At 57.0% G+C, this 15,732-nt stretch overlaps 4 protein-coding genes across 4 annotated transcripts; 1 reads left to right on the top strand and 3 right to left on the bottom strand.

Moving 5' to 3' along the window:
* Positions 1 to 1,821: 1,821 nt before the first annotated feature.
* MFIFM68171_08924 (phosphomannomutase) lies at positions 1,822 to 2,580 on the bottom strand (the record flags this gene model as incomplete). The annotated part of the gene is made up of 1 exon (XM_071064343.1): positions 1,822 to 2,580. One exon carries the CDS (start codon positions 2,578 to 2,580, stop codon positions 1,822 to 1,824), a length of 759 nt encoding a protein of 252 aa, XP_070920444.1.
* A 4,783-nt stretch (positions 2,581 to 7,363) lies between these two features.
* On the bottom strand, positions 7,364 to 9,220 carry MFIFM68171_08925 (uncharacterized protein; the record flags this gene model as incomplete). The annotated part of the gene is made up of 1 exon (XM_071064344.1): positions 7,364 to 9,220. The coding sequence occupies one exon, from the start codon at positions 9,218 to 9,220 to the stop codon at positions 7,364 to 7,366; it is 1,857 nt and encodes a 618-aa protein (XP_070920445.1).
* Positions 9,221 to 11,193: 1,973 nt separating this feature from the next.
* MFIFM68171_08926 (PHO36-regulatory role in lipid and phosphate metabolism) lies at positions 11,194 to 12,331 on the top strand (the record flags this gene model as incomplete). The annotated part of the gene is made up of 3 exons (XM_071064345.1): positions 11,194 to 11,808; positions 11,873 to 12,103; positions 12,173 to 12,331. 3 exons carry the CDS (start codon positions 11,194 to 11,196, stop codon positions 12,329 to 12,331), a joined length of 1,005 nt encoding a protein of 334 aa, XP_070920446.1.
* A 251-nt stretch (positions 12,332 to 12,582) lies between these two features.
* MFIFM68171_08927 (Transcription factor tau subunit sfc6) lies at positions 12,583 to 14,845 on the bottom strand (the record flags this gene model as incomplete). The annotated part of the gene is made up of 2 exons (XM_071064346.1): positions 12,583 to 13,583; positions 13,636 to 14,845. The coding sequence occupies 2 exons, from the start codon at positions 14,843 to 14,845 to the stop codon at positions 12,583 to 12,585; spliced, it is 2,211 nt and encodes a 736-aa protein (XP_070920447.1).
* Positions 14,846 to 15,732: the final 887 nt, after the last annotated feature.

Raw genomic sequence — 15,732 nt, forward strand, 5'->3', positions numbered from 1 at the left:
GGTTTGCTGCTCGCCAACGCCCGAGGCAACCCACATCACCCAACCTTTTGCTTTAGTTGGTAAGGTTTGTGCATGGGGTGGTGGTTGAGATGATTGGCGGAGAGCGGACGGCGCCACGTCGCCCTACATTCATGGAGATTGTGCGGTTGCAGAGGCGGGTTGCATGCAGCCTCACTTGGCGTTTTATTGTGTAACTTTGTAAAATACTACGGTGTCACTCATATCATCATCATCATCACCACTACCACCATCACCCACCAACCATCCACTCCTCCATCGCCTCGGTCCGTTCGTTCGTTCGTCATTATCGGGGCCCGGGGTGTACGACGGGGGCAATGGTAAAAAAAAAAAAAAGAAAAAAAAAAATTAAGGTAATCTGGTTCGATCTGCTTCTGCGCCTAGACCGAGAAAGCGCTCACCACATACATAGACGCACCGCAAGCACCGAGGTGCGTAGGCCCATGATTGGGTGTTTGGATGAACGATGCAATGCAGCCTGCAAGCCAAAAACCAGAAAAACGAGGCTTGCGTGCATTGGATAGGGAAGGAATGCACGATTCCATTGGCGCATAGCCTAGCACACTGCGGGCACACGCAGCAAAACCCGTCCTTACCTTCCGTCCCAATGGGGAGCGCGGCTGGGCTGAAGTGAAGTAAAAAGTGAAGAAAACTTGCAACTCATGATGCAGATTTGCGAGCTATGAAAGGGCACACGGACCATGGCCTGGCTCCACCCGCGCTGGGCCCGGGCCCCCCCTCCACACTTCGTCAGGGAAAGGTACCTTCTCCTTCCGGTTTAGGAGCCCAACTACACACACACGGACAGGCACATACACTCACACAGACACGCCCACCCACGCAGAGCACATCATCCCTTCTCACTCGATTCATGGGACTGCCATCTGTGGAAGATACTCGGACTTTAATGCGAGCAGGGCAGATATGCCGAATCGCCGTTCCTACCGGCTGCAGGAGGGAAGGGGGAGTGGGGGGGTTTGCGTCTACGGCCGGATTTCTCAAATGAATCGAATCGAATCGAGATCCGTTGCTTACACAGTACAGACCTCCTTCCCGTCTGATACCTGCAGCCCGCAGGGCCGGGCGAAAACGAAGGGGAAAAAAAAAAAAAAAAAAAATAGTCACTTCTACTCCCGCATCAGCGTGCTCTTGGAGCCCAGAGGGATGGATCGGGCCTATGGCTGGGGCGCGGCGCTTCTCGGTGTGATCAGTGTCAGGGCGTGTCATCCCGTCTTTTTGCCCCGCCGCCCAGTTTTTGACGATGACGGAGCGGGAAGCTTTGCTTCTTTCTTTGCATCCCCGTAAACTGCTCCTTAGAGAGAGGGGCTCTTCTTTTTTTTGTTCCCTTCTACCTTTGCACCCCGGTAAATTTAGATGCTCCGAGTTGGGTTTGGCTAGCAGTTAGCCAGCCAGCCAGCTAGCTAACCAGCCATCCAGCCAGCCATCTTTTCGGACCTTCTGCCTCTTCAAACTCCAGTTTAGCGGCAAGTGGCGGGCGAATGGCGTTTCTTGCGGCTTCGAGACTCTCGCCCCTACTCTTTGTTTGGATGTTTCTTCTTACTCCGTATTTTGGTCTAGTCTACCTCTGTAGTCCTAGTCCTTTCTTCCCCGTCCCCATGTGCCACTTCCCAGCCGGGCTGGGGAGTTGGGGCTGGCTGATGAGACAACCCCCGTTGCCTTTCCCCTCCAGCTGATGGTTGACGTGATGGCGGCCCGAGGAGTGACATGATTACCTCATCTTTGTCATATGGCTTCTAAAGGCCCACTCTAGCCGTGTTTTTGCCCTCCGCCTCCTCCTTTTTTTCACGGGGACAGGCATGCGACGATGGCCGCAATGGCAGCGAGAGTGCCGTCAGGGTTCTCGACCTGCACGGTGCGGAGGCCTAGCTCTTTCGCCGGGTAGTCGTTCCCGCCGGGGAAGATGGCGTCGCCGATGAACATCATCTGCTCCAGCGGGATGCCGCTGGCGTCGCGCAGCCGCTTGAGCCCGTACCCCTTGTCGACGCCCTTCTTGGTGATGTCGATGGACGTGGTGCCGCCCATGTTGATGGACAGGTCGGGCAGCCGCGTGCGCAGGTCGGCCTGGATGACCTTGCGCTTTGCAAAGTCCGGGTCCCAGTGCTTCTTCTCCGAGATGGGCGCGTCCTGGCCAAGCGCCGAGAAGGTGATCTGGCTGCCGCGGTCCTCGATGCGCTCGCCCCACGTCTGCTGCGGCGTGAAGCCCGTCGCGTCCAGGGCCGCGTCGAAGGCCTGCAGGATGTTGGCCTTGGTCTCGTCGCTGAAGAGCTCGGCGTAGACGAGCTCCCACTCGCCCCTGCCGTTGTTGCCCTTCCTGTACAGCTTGGTCCCGCTCGTCGGCATCATCCACAGCTTGGACAGGTCCGCCCGCGCCGGCAGCCGGCTCGCGATCTGCTTCTCGAACTGCGGCCAGTCGCCGCCCGAGATGACGGCGACCTGGGCCACCTCGAGAAGGTCCGCCAGCGCTTCGCCCATGTTGTCTTGGACGGCCTGCTTGCTTACGGCGAGCGTGCCGTCGAGGTCAAAGGCTACGAGGCTTATCATTTTGGCGCGCGGGGGTGGGTGGGTGCCGTCTCGTGCTACCGGGATTCAGCAGCGCGTCCGTATCATGATCCGGTGAAGGAACTGCGCCGGATACACTCACTCTGGTTACCAAGGAAAGCGCCAGCTGGAAAGCCGGATTGTGTATACCTCTGTTTCTCTGGCGCCAAACAATCGTGAAACGGGACACGTTGAAGCTGGATTAGGCGTCGACGGCCGGTCGGAGCCAACGGCCCAATTAGCTTTGAGCTCCAGGCCAAGGCAGAGGGCTCTCATTGGAAGCTTTTGCACGGTACATAAAGAAGCCCCTCAGTAAAAATTTACAGACCGTTCTAGCTCATCTCTGCGGAGTTGGAAACTTGGCTTGTGAAAGACCTCGAGATCGCATGTTTACGCTTCCTCCTGATCACGAATCTTAGCACGACCAGGACCTAGGTGTTAGAACTTTGTCAAGAAGAGGTGCAGCTCGGATCTCGCTCAATGCGTTTCATGAAGCTGCAAAGGGTTTACTCATCGCTCACAGCCCAGAGGACACCAGGGGCTGCCTCCTCAAATCCCAGGGTGCTACGGTAGAGAGTGGCTTCTCGAAACCCGGTAATGTCGTATTTACACAGATTCTAGAGCCGGATGTCGCGCTGATCCTGCGGAGACGGTTTCCCTGTTTCCCTGTTTACTTGGTTACTGTTTTTGGAAATGGTACAGTACCTCGTCGTCTCGGAAGCTCTGTGGTCCCGACTCGAGTAGCCCGGATGTACCGGCAAGCATGGCAGGAAATGCTAGCCGTAGCTGGCGGGATGGTAGTGGGTGTAAGTGGCCCATGGACGGTACCTGACTTGGGGGTTATTTCTTTTCCCGCTGACCACGTAGCAGCCCGGTCATGCAAACCCGTGTTTCCCCCGCAAATCGCCTTTCATTTTTTTGAGGGTAGCCGCGGCAGGATTCGAACCCCACACTGCAAGTGCCCGGAATCCCATCAGTTGTCTCGGTTGCCTGCCCTGCAACCCAAAGGCATCTCCGACTCGCGGGCTTTTTCTCCCCAGGGAGTTTTGTTGGCCCTGGGCCAATGAATGAACTTACAGGGGCATTGCAGAGTGGTGGGGCTGATGCAGTCTGTGCTTCACTGCCTTAAAGTGCGTGCATTAGCGCCCTTTGGGGTTCCCTTCGAGCTCGCTCACATTACCACGGTACTGTATGTACGATACGCAGAGTAGCGTACAGTAGCAGGGCCTCCTCTCCACGCCGATGCTGCCTGTCACACACAGCCTTTGCGCGCTCTTTTTCTTTTTTGCCTCTCAGGGCCCATCCCACCAGACGCGCTGCGCGCAGAGACATGCCGCATGGGGCTTGTTTGTTTGGGCCCCGCATCGAGCGGCCCTTCCTCTGAAAGCCTTCCCGTGCCGCGTCCTCCGTCCTGGACCTTCGATTGGATCTGCCTTGCATCGTCCCAGCTAGGGAAAGGGACTCATCATCTGGCGGTGAAGGGCTGGACCGGCCATTCAGGCGCCTGCCGGTAAGCCTCTCAGATCATGTCGGGCCTCTGGTTGGAGCGTTGGGCTGCCGGCAGCTGCGATGGGCGGCCGCTGGGATGCTCCGAGAGACCGCCATCGTTCTCGCGGGGCTGACGTCGGCGTCGGCGCACCTGACAAGGACACTTGCTCTTTTCGCGGAGAAGCTTTTCTGTGGCTTTGCCCCGTCCTATCATGTCACGGAGCGAAGTCGCGACCAAAAGAACAGGGCCCCCCTCAAGCTCGCACCCGGGCAGACGGTGGTGTCACCCGAGGGGGGCTGCAACGGTCCTCGGTATCTCCTGCAGCTCATTCACCAGCATCCACTGGTCGAACAGTTTTATTAGCTGCGAGTCAGACAGCCAAGGGAGAAGATGTGTCCGGAACGGGTCAAAGGTCTCATCGCAAAGGCCCCCCTTATTGCTGCTGCAGAGCAACCGCCGCGCCCCGCGGAAGTGCGTCACGTACTCCGATCAGCTGCACGACACGGGGCGTTGTCCCATGTGTGTTTACGCCCTCGTCGCCGTCATTGTTGTTAACCGTCCGGAGGCCAGTCCCGACGCCCGAGGCAGGGAACGGCCAGTCGGAGATCGGGGAGCTCCCTGTCCCCCGTGATTCCATGTTTTGGCGATGGATTCTGGCCCGGCTTGCTCCCTGTGAGTGGCTGCCAGAGCTGCAAGTCTCCAAGTGTGATTAGTACCTAACGTCGACCACTTTCACACCGCAACAAACATCCACAGAGAGCCACACAGCCTATCACGAACCAGTATCAGTGCACGCAGCTTTCGGTCCCTCCGATCCCGTGAGGCATCGAATCGAGAAACGGGAAATCAGAGTCGGCGGTGTGATAATTCGCATCCCTCCAACAGGCTTATGGCAGTGTGGCTTGTGTGCCCTTAAGCCCTCAATCAGCCAGTGATCCCGGATGTCTGTATGCCCATATGTTTGTTGACAAGATCAGGCCGTCTGGAAGGGTAGTTTCGGCTGGGCATTCCGGCCGGCTTGGCAACGCCGTCCACGCCGGGGTCTCTGCGAATGGTATTCATTGGTTCTTGCAAGGTCCAAGGTCCAAGGTCCAAGACCTAGAACGCCTTGATGCCTACTTTTGCCTCCGCTTCGTTAGGCTTCTACCGGGGATAGACGGACTGGTCGATGCTAGGCTCTTGTCTTGGGTTGTGAGTTACGTCCTGCATGTTTTGGATCACCGCATGGAGGCAAGCCAAACCCACCAGCCCGGATTGTGACGGCAGCACCTAATTTGCCACTGTCAACCTCGATCCTGTCCAAAGGTATTGTCTGAATCTGCTAATCCCACTCCTGGTTGAGAAGGTAACCACCCACAACGCCCTTCCACTGTGAAGCCGCATTGGTCGTATAGAGCAGTACTTCCCACGAACTTTGTGGCTCCAGGTGCAAGGCCATTGGTGACAAGAACCCAATTGCCATCCCAACCCAAAGGTAGAGCCCAAGGCTGCTCGCCGAGAAAATCCTTCGAACTAGAACCGTGAGGACCTAAGACAACGTTCGTGTCCAACGAATAAGGCGCACCTAGAGAACAACCGATTGCCTAAGACAATGAGGGCGCGTTGAGCGGTAGCCATCAGGCCAGAAATGTCCAATGGCACTTCTTTCCGACCAAGACTTTGCTGTCCCTAAAGCCATCAAAAGCCATTGGGCCAGAGTTGACTTTGATAAAACCACTCCTGTTTTGATATGAACGCCGCTTTGGACAGGAAGTGGTACAGAGGGTGACACATTGAGGGATTGAATATCTCAGAGTTCACAGAATCGGACTAGCTTGCACCAGGACGCAGCTTGCAAAGTGTTACTAGTGATGATCAGTCCCTTTGCACTTAGACATGATGCCCTTTGCAACTTAGCGCCCAAAACACTTGTGCTCAGGGGAACCCTAGATGAAGTAAATTCTCCCATTAGATAACCTCTTAATAATTAGACACGAGAAAGCCGTTGACGAGAATAAAAAAACTAAAAAACTAAAAAACTGCAACTGGCTCAATGTACCTAGTCTCGTCTCGTGCTTAAGGCCCTGCAGTAGATGCGTGCGCGTGCTCCTCCGCGTGATGGGTATCGAGAAATGCTCCCCAGCGCGGTTCAGGATGACTCTCCGCAGAGTCCGTGATCTCATCGCTTCGCCGTCCTCCTTAAGCAAGAGTGATGACTGGCTGCCTTTGTTTCTAGGCGCGAGCAATCATTACGGTCTGCACTTGGGAGTTACCACTCGGCAATATTGCGCTGATGGGTGCAAAATTGCGTGCGGTCCGGACAGAGGGGACTTGCGCTTGGATCGATGTCTCGTCACACAGCTCTCGGGTTCTTATCAGCTTCCAATCTAATGTAGATGGTCTTTTATTAGGGCTGAAATTGGGCTCCTTCTTCCGGAAAGACCTCGAATGAAGTGCCCATGCGTATTCTAAACGGTCTGCAGGACGGACATGCTCCAGACGTAGGTGCAGTGGGTGAGCCACCACGACGGCGATGAGTGCGGGACAAATCCTGTAAGCTGTGCCTCGTCCTGATGAGCTGGTGGTGAATGTTACAGTTTTGGGGCCATGTCTCACCCACCTGTTGGATTAGTCAAATGGGATACTCGCGGGAGAACGGCAAACTTGAAGACGGCTTCGAATGACGCTTCTGATCGACCCTGCTAATGTAGCCTGCACCCAGCTCGCCATATCAGCTCGGTAAAACCAGACTTAATGAGAGCCAGGCTCCTTAATCCTTCTGGGCTGCCCAAGATAACCTCCCCGTCAATCACACATGGCATGAGCAGTCATAGCGACAGAGATAGCAGCTAAGCTTAGAGAGACAAGACCAGGAACGTTGTGCCGTTGTCATGAAATATTAGCGCGCCCGACGACGGACAACAAACACAGCACGGGGCGCAGATGAGGAGGTGGAACTTGGGAGTGGAAAATGAATGTCAAGTCAAGTCAATCAAGCCTTTTGTAAACTCTGACAGTGAGCCGAGACGCGAGAGCGCGCCAAAGAGATAAGAGTGTACACCTGGGAAAAAGGGAAGAAAAAAAGAAAAGGAATAAAAAAGGGGGTTCTCTGCTCTCCACCAACCAGCCAGCCAGCCGAACCCCCATCCACCCCTTTCCCATCTCCCCCCTTTCCTCCTCAACCCCGTCTCAGTGTGTGGCCAACCACCACCACCACCACCACCACCATCACACCGCCACCACTGCCACCTCCTTCAAAAATGGATATCACTCTCCCCTCTCTCACCTTCCTTCCTCAATCCTTATCGGCCGCACCACCTAAGTCGACGGCGTGAGGACAACGCTGCCCTGCCCGAGCACCGGCCACCCGGGAACCGTCACGCCGGGGATCGTCTGCAGAATCGTTACAAGGTTCACCATGATCAGCCAGACCGGCACGGGGATCGTCCCGCTGCCGTAGGTACCATACTCCTCCTCCAGCACCTTAAGCGCTTGCAGCATGGCCGTGGCGTCGCTCAGGCCGGGCGCCTGCCTCTCCTCGACGACGTCCCTAGTCGACGGCTTCATGGGCCCGCCGGGGATGGTCGGGTCCGGCTTCATGGGCCCGCCGGGGATCGTCACCTCGGGGACCATGGGGCCGCCGGGGATGGGGCTGCCGGGGACGAGCGAGGTCCAGCCGGCGACCGTCTGGCCGCAGAGCTGCAGAGCCGACACGATGACTTGCTGGACGAGGAAGATGCTGGTCGGCGACTGGGCCGGGTCGCCGTAAGCGACGAGCAGGGCGGCGAGGGCGGCGCGGAGGCCCATAATGTCGGCGACTTGGCAGGTCCGGGTGCCGACCGTGATGGTCTCAGCCTGGCGCTTGGCCCTGGGGTGCCCGAGGGTCGAGAGGACCTGGGCGATGCCCTCGGCGGAGCGGTCGACGGGGTCGGCCGAGTAGATGTCGAGGAGGTCGGCGACGTGTTGCAGGACGAGCCAGTTGGCGAACGACGGCTGGCCGGCTTCGGCGGCGGCTTGGAGGAGCTCGTCGTAGGCTGCCTCGAGGCCGGCGAGGTCAAATTCCTCGAGGGAAACGTCGCGCTTCTTGTCCGAGGGCTTGATGATGGTGTAGGTACCGTCGGGCGACTTGACGATGGTGATGCCGCAGCCCTTGAGGAAGGCGGCCAGCTTCTGCATGATGATGCGCTCCTCGACCGTGTGCTTGTCCTTGTGCATGAGCGTTTGCAGGGCGATCTGGGCGCCCTCGATGCCGGGGCACACGGCCGCGTACGTGCCAACGGCGTCGAGGCTGAAGCCGGTGTCGCGCTTACCGGGCGTGAATGTGGATCCCGTTCCTGGGGGTGCCGAGATGCTGATGATGCCGGCCAGGTACCGGAGAGCCTCCTTGATGGCCTTGATGTCTTCAAGGTCTTGCCGGGTCTTGTGCGGCTTGTTTTGTAGCTTGATGAGGTCGATCTCGAGCTTCTCAATCACCTTCTTTGGGTTGCTGGCATGGTCGGGGGGGAGGATGAACCCGCGTTTGCCAGGGGTAAAGGTGGTCCCCGATCCGGGAGGAGCGGAGATGTTGGTGATGCCCGCGAGGTAGTACAGCGCCGCCTTGAGGGCCTCGATCTGCTTGAGATCGGCCGCTGTCTTGTGCCGTTTGTTCTGAAGCGCCACGAGATCCTTCTGCAGCTTCTCAATGACCTTCTTGGGGTTTGAGGCGTAGTCGGGTGGGAGGATCAAAGACGGCTGGTCTCTAGGGATGATCGGAGTAGGCGGGATAAGCCCACCGCTGATGGGAGGCAGCATGCATGGCGGTTGTTGGGAGATGGGTACTGTCGTCAGACAGATCGGCAGGGAGCCTTGGCCGGGCACAAAAATTCCTGTCCCATCCCCAATCGAAATCTGCCGCTTCACGCGAACTTTTGCCCCGCCCGCTTCCTCATCTGCCCCCGGAGGAGTGGGTGGCCGGAGCCCGCCGGTGATGGGCGGCAGGAAGCACGGCGGCTGCTCGTTGATGGGGGCATCTACAAGGCAAGGGGGTAACGTAACTTCTCCTCCGCCGGGGATGAAGATGCCGGTCCCGTCTCCGATGATGATACCGCCCTGCCGTTCCTCGACGTGCTTTCCCGCGGGCAAGGCCTGGACGGCGCCGAGGCCGATGAGTGAGAGAGTAAAGGCCGATCCGACCATGTCTGCGGCTGGGGATGCGGCGACTCTGGGGGTGATGTCGTCTGGTAGGGGGGGTTCACGGCCGAAGAGTTGCGATCAGGGCTTTACGATGACGATGGGTGTCGTCTGTTGATATACACCGTGCCCGTCGCCGTTTGTTAATGCGTGCAATATGCCGTCGCCATCGCCATTGCCCCTGGGAGGCGTATTTATAGAAGCTTGCAATGACATGATGCATCCGCCCCGCTCCCGAGACAACATGAGAAGTGGTGATACGGTCGATATCGCGATGGTTTGTTTGGTGGCGACAATCTCTGTGCAATATGGAATAGATGAACGGACGAGGGCGGGAGCCAGACTATGATATGCCTCGGCATATTTATCCGGGGCCTTTCACCAGGCTCGCTCTCCTCTCGGCCAGTCTCGGTCTGGCGCCGAGACCCGAGGGTAAGTAGTCGGGTTCTTAGTAAGGTTGTATTCATATAATTGTGCCTATATCCACAGCTTAATGCGGCCGGTTTGGGGCATCGGCGCTCGAGGGCCGCGATAAAACCGACTCCAACTCGACATCGAGACTGCGGGAAGCGCCGCGTGCTATTTTTGGACTGACCCTCTTCCATGGGAATCCTGAGCACTGCTTTGCTCCCTTAGTTTCGCCAGCTTAAATGAGGCCAGTGATTGATGCGGCCGTCGAGGAGCCAATATGATTTGGCCCAATGGCCAAGAGGCTCATGTCGAGTTGCATCGGGCATTCAACGTCGCTCGACGCTGTAGCATCGAGCGAGCCCGGTAGAAGGCTTGACGGCGACGATCCCCATGCTCGCCGGGACAACGGAAAATGGTCGAGTCGCGGTATGGGGTCTGGCCCTCCTTAGCTGGTGGTTGCTGGGTGCACTTGCACTCTGGCTTAGCCGGTCACCTCATCCCGTCACTGACGCTTGTCGTCGAGGGGTGCCGTGATCCGTGATGATATTGTGGGACGAGTGGTGATTTGGAGCATATCCAAATATAGAAATAAAGTTGGTCGAGCAACTCGCTGACCCGGGTATCTGGAGACTGTGGCGGCATAATGACAGGTGTCCGAGCTCCGGTGCTGTTTCCAGGAACGAGGGAACAGTCCCGCCGGAGATGGGGTTACGGATCGCCCGGGGATGGTGGCAATTCGTTGTAAGTGTACATCCGCGTCCGCATCCGGTATCTGCAGGCAATCTGCCAGGGACGCTGTGCAACGTTGTCGCCTGGTCCCCTGGCTTCACATGTGGCTTCATCTTTCACCCTCTGCCAACGTCGTCGAGATGAGTAGTGTAATGATGTCGTACTCGACCGGGTGTATAAGAAGGGTCTCCGTCGGCAGTAGAGTTGTTCACCACGACGCAGCCCTCCCAAGTAGGGCCGAGACGGCGTTATTCAGCAGCAGCGCGCCTGTGTCGGACTTGATCGAGCCCGGTAACAACACGTCCGTGGGGACATAAACGACAGGTGCTGCATATGCGCCTATCTAGAATAAATGAGGACAGGTAAGCGAACCACACAAGATATGTTGTTGGGAATGGCAGCGTAGCGGTGATGGAGCAATTCTGGGAATGGCAGCCGCCTGTTATGATGCCAAGTGGCGGCCAGCTGAGAGTAGATGTCCCATCGAGTGTTGTTGGGAAACCCACCTCGGCCAAGAGCAAAAGTGGAAACTTGTCCCCGGTGACGGCAGTGATTCCCAACAAAACAGGGAAAAAATAATAAGAGAAGGGAAAAAAGAGAAAAAAAAAAAAAAGGCCGAGTGAGGAGCTACGACTCGTGTTGTTGGATATCGTTGACGGCGGCTGGAAACGGCCGGATGAACACCATAAACCCGTCTAAAGATGGTGTGGAAAGGAAGGACCCTTGCGTGATTAGCCTACCATCCCCGAGACAGCAACACCACCATCACCGCCACCACCCCTACCTCGATTCCCTCTCCCGTGCCACCGAAAAGAAAGCTTAAACGAACGGCACAAAAGATGCCGAGCCCCGGCACCCCTCAGAATGAGACGGCACCGCTTCGGCAGCGGGGGCCGCGCCGGCAGCGGGAGGGTGAACCGGCTGTGCGACAGCGCCGACCTTCCACAACCGCCGAAACCCTCGTCGCGGCCGCCAAGCAGGTCGAAGCCAAGGTGGAGTCGGCCCTGCTCATCCTCTGGGACGAGCTGCCGCACTGGAGGCGCGACAACGCCTTCATCCTCAGCGGCTACCGGCAGACGAGCAACAGCTTCCGCGCGTCCCTGGCCAGCCTCTGGTACCTGCACAACGAGTCGGTCAACATCTGGACCCACCTGCTCGGCGCCGCCGCCTTCACCGTTGGGGGCGCCTTGCTGCACGCCCTCATCGCCCCGCGCTACGAGTCGGCGTCGGACTCGGACGTGCTTGTCTTTGCTTGCTTCTTTGCCGGGGCCTTCCTGTGTCTCGGCATGAGTGCCACCTATCACACGCTGAGCAACCACTCGCCCGAGGTGGCCATGTGGGGGAACAAGCTCGATTACACGGGCATTGTCTTCTTGATTGTTGGCAGTTACGTGCCCGCGCTGTACTACGGCTTCTCCTGCCACCCCTACTTGCTGACTGTGTATCTGGGTGCCGTGAGTCTTTATTCCCCGTCTCGTCCGTGTTGCATATCTGGAGCGACCTTTGACCGTCTTGTAGATCGCACTCTTGGGCTCTGGCTGTCTCGTGGTTTCGTGGTTCGAGCACTTTCGCACCCCGGCCTGGCGGCCCTACCGGGCCCTCATGTTTGTCGGCCTTGGTCTGTCAGGGGTTGTGCCCATAATCCACGCTCTCACCTTTTACGGATACGGCCAACTTGACGAGAGAATGGGCCTCAACTGGGTCATTCTCCAAGGTGCACTGTACATTTTTGGCGCCTTCTTATATGCGGTGAGGTCCCGCTGTCCGGTGTTCATTTCCCGGTGTGTGGGGGGCATGGGATACTGACCAAGAATGCAGGCGCGGTGGCCAGAGCGCCAGTTTCCTGGTACTTTCGATATCTGGGGTAGTTCCCATCAGATATTCCATATTTTCGTTCTTCTTGCTGCTGCTGCGCATCTGTATGGCATGACTAGGGCGTTTGACTTCCACCACACCAGGCTTGGGGCACAATGTTGAGTTGGCTAGTCGTCACGGCATAGATGGTTATAGAGAATAGATGTATTTGCCACGCTGGTGGCGGCTTTCGCTCTGTAGCACTCGTTGATCAGTACTTCCGACACGTTGCAACATCCCCGCCAAGTCGATTGCGGTCAGAACGGGCACCCCAAGGCAAGGCGAAGGCCGACATAGGAGAAACGCACCGGCAGGCACTGTGGTGAAGGGGCCGCAAATTGCCTACGCAGCATCACAGATCCCAGGAGTAGCCTTTACTCCACCCCAAGGTCCATGACCCTGATCAGCCCAGACGCCATCGCGCACGCAGCCCAGCAACTGAACTGCACGTTCGGGTTCCACGCAATTACCGTCACCCGCGTTAGAGGCTCATGCGTGACCACTCGAGACGCAAGCCTCTCGTCAAGTTCGGCCTCGCGGTCTTCGGCCGCGTCTTCGGCGTCTCCGTCCCTTTTAGGACGCCCCTTCTTTTTCCCGGCTTTTTTCTTGTTCTTCTCGGCCCGCTTCTTCCTGTCCATCTCTTTCCTCTTCTCGGTCCGCGGATCATCGTTGACCTCTGGAAGGAAACCTTGCAGGATCCTGGCTGCACCCCTCAGCTTGGGTGAATCAGCGTTGATCCCGCCGACCTGGCTCCCGGCATCGATAGGCCGGTACTCGTGCTCAAAGATCTTCAGCTTCCGCAACGGCTCCCCCTTTTGCTTAAAAAGCTTTTGTAGGGCGTTGCACGAGAAGACGGATCCGTCTGCACAGCCGACGAGGATGAAGGGGTGTGTCGCCCCAGCCGAGACGCAGGTCAGAGTATTCGGACCTGTGCAGATGCTGCGCGCTTGGCAGAAGAAGCGATGGTGGAGAAAGGCAATGGTGGTGTTGGGTGTTGAAGACGGGTAAAGAGCCATGAAGCCCTGCATTGACTCGTTCCAACAGAGCAAATTCGGCTGGAAGCTGATGGCGGGAACCGGAAAGTACGTAAACTCTGAGCTCGGCTGGGACAGGTCGGTGAGGGTCGCGCATCCGCCGACAGGGATCGACGCGATCAGATAGGGGCTCGACGGGTATGCGGAGCAGATGTCGATAACGTAGGTGGTGTGCACGCCGACACGGTGCAGTAGCTGCCGCGGATAAACGGACCACAGCGTAATCGAGCCGTCCGAATGCCCGAGCGCGATCCGGTTGGTATTAACCCAGGTTAGGCAGGTGACATCGACGCTGTAGTCGTCTTCGAGACCAAGTGTCACCACGGGCGATTCGATCCATCCTGTGGCAGGTTAGCAGGAGACAATTCGCCGCATCGCTAAGGCTCGACGAACTGTAGAACGGGATGTCCGAGTCATCGGCCCACTTAGCGTCCATGACCCGAGCTCGCCCGTCACCGCAGAGAACCGCCATGATTCCATAAGAACCAGACGAATCCAACGGAACTGGGCAAAACTGGAGGCGCTTAGGTCTTCCCCAATCGAAGCACTGTGCACCGAGGAACCTCGGTGGCCGTTGGGACGGCGAAGCCAGCCGTTTCGCATGCTTCTCAGCGGCAAATTGCCAGAGTTGAATGCATCCCGATGTCTTGGTCGCTGCCTCTGTGTCTGCATCTCCCGACTGGGCCGGTTCCTGGTCTGAGAATGGTATGGTAGCCACCGCCAGCACCTGAATATCTTGCCTCGAAAATGGAGCCCATGCTACAGCGAGCGGGATGCTCCCCACGTCGAACATCCAGCCATTCGGCGTTGTGTTGCCCAAGTTGGAATCACCAACCGGAAGGCCGGAAGGGGAGAGTGAGAGACTGCCGCCTCGGCCGAGTCTAAACTCTTTTTGTTGGTCCCAGGGCCCAACAAGCGTAACAATGTCGCCGTCGGCGTGGGGAATGAAGTGTTGGGCCTGCTCGGCCGGAAGCACACGAGAGAGCTGGATTTGCGGAGAGCTGGTCTGGAGTGCATTGTACCAGAGGAGGCCTCTCCTCTCATGATCACGTTCGAACCCACGGGGTAGCCAAGGGCTCGGTGTGACACCCTGAGGATCTTCGGGCGGCAACATCGGGGGCAGGACTGGAAAGTCGGTCCACCGGATCTCGAGGTCCCAGATGATCCGTATGCGCTGGTACTCTGGCCCATACATGGCGTCACGAAGCGCGCTGTAGCGGGCGTATCGTCTAAGTGGGCCGGCGTAGACGCGTGTGACGATGCGCGTCTCTAGCGGATAATGGGGGATGTCGTGGAAGCTCTTACGGCTCTGAACCATGCCGGCGCCGGCATTGCGCTGCTTCTTGGGCTGCGCAGGCTGATCTTTGGCTTGCCCAGCTTCCTCGTCGTCCGACCCTCCCTCATCATCGCTGGTGGGCTCACCCTCCTCTTCATCCTCCTCATGGTCGTCTTCGTCTTGGACAAGAGCCCCGTGGGCTTGTGCATCGAAGTCATCATCTTTAGACTGATCGTCGGGGGCAGATATGGGTTCGTCGTCATCCTCAAAGACGACAGGTTCTTCGACGTAGCGCTTTCTGACTCCCCTAGTAGTGCGAAGGCGCATTGTTGGAACTGTGATGAGGGTCTAATTGTTGGCGTGCCGAGACCAGTCCTTTGCCCGCTTTGCGAGAGCGAGTGTCGAACCAGCAGCGTCATGAACTGTCAAAACGCAACAAAATGATCGCTGTCGATATCTACCAGATGCAATTGAGGATGTTCTAATTTGTTTTTGTTCCGTGCTGCACCGCTCGTTGCGATACCCCCGGTTCGATACTGGACAATGGTTTCTTGAGTGCACAGAGCAAGCTCAAATTGGTCGAGGCGAGCAGAAAGCTGTGCCTTAAGACCCCCGAAGAGGCAGGTTCCAAGGGTTAGGGTTATAATAAAGGATCCCTGAACCTAAATTCGACCACCACTCAACCCTAATATCTGAAAACCCCAACCACCTCCCCCAACCAGAGAAAAAAAAAAAAAAGGAGAGAGAGAGAGAACAAAGATTAGTGCTAATTAGGCATTTTTGCAAGGCTGCTGTGGGATAGGAAACGAGACAATCCGGACACATGGTCACGACGGGCTGCCCATGTACTGCATCTGACAAGCTTCAAGTTCTAACTCCGACTAAAGGTAGGTACTATAGTCACAAAATCAATGGCAAGGAAAGGGGGCATTAGAGTTGTTGGGCTCATTCGGCTTGGTCATCATGTTCACATTTCTCAATCTTAGAACAGAATACTACAGTGACTTAACAGATCTTCACTGCAGAGGGATATGGGTTTAGGTGTTAAATCATCAAGCATTTCGAGTGCAGCAATCAACATGACTCTAGGCGGCGCAATCAGATGCATGTGATTCACCATGTTTGATGGCTTTCATATCTCGATTGGCATGTCCGGAGATCTGTTCCGGGGACTTTGTACTCAGACTACCAGCGGAGCGAGTGACGTCTTTCAT

The sequence above is a fragment of the Madurella fahalii genome, assembly GCF_045866475.1.
Source record: "Madurella fahalii IFM 68171 DNA, scaffold_5, whole genome shotgun sequence".
Classification (NCBI taxonomy): Eukaryota; Fungi; Ascomycota; class Sordariomycetes; order Sordariales; genus Madurella; species Madurella fahalii.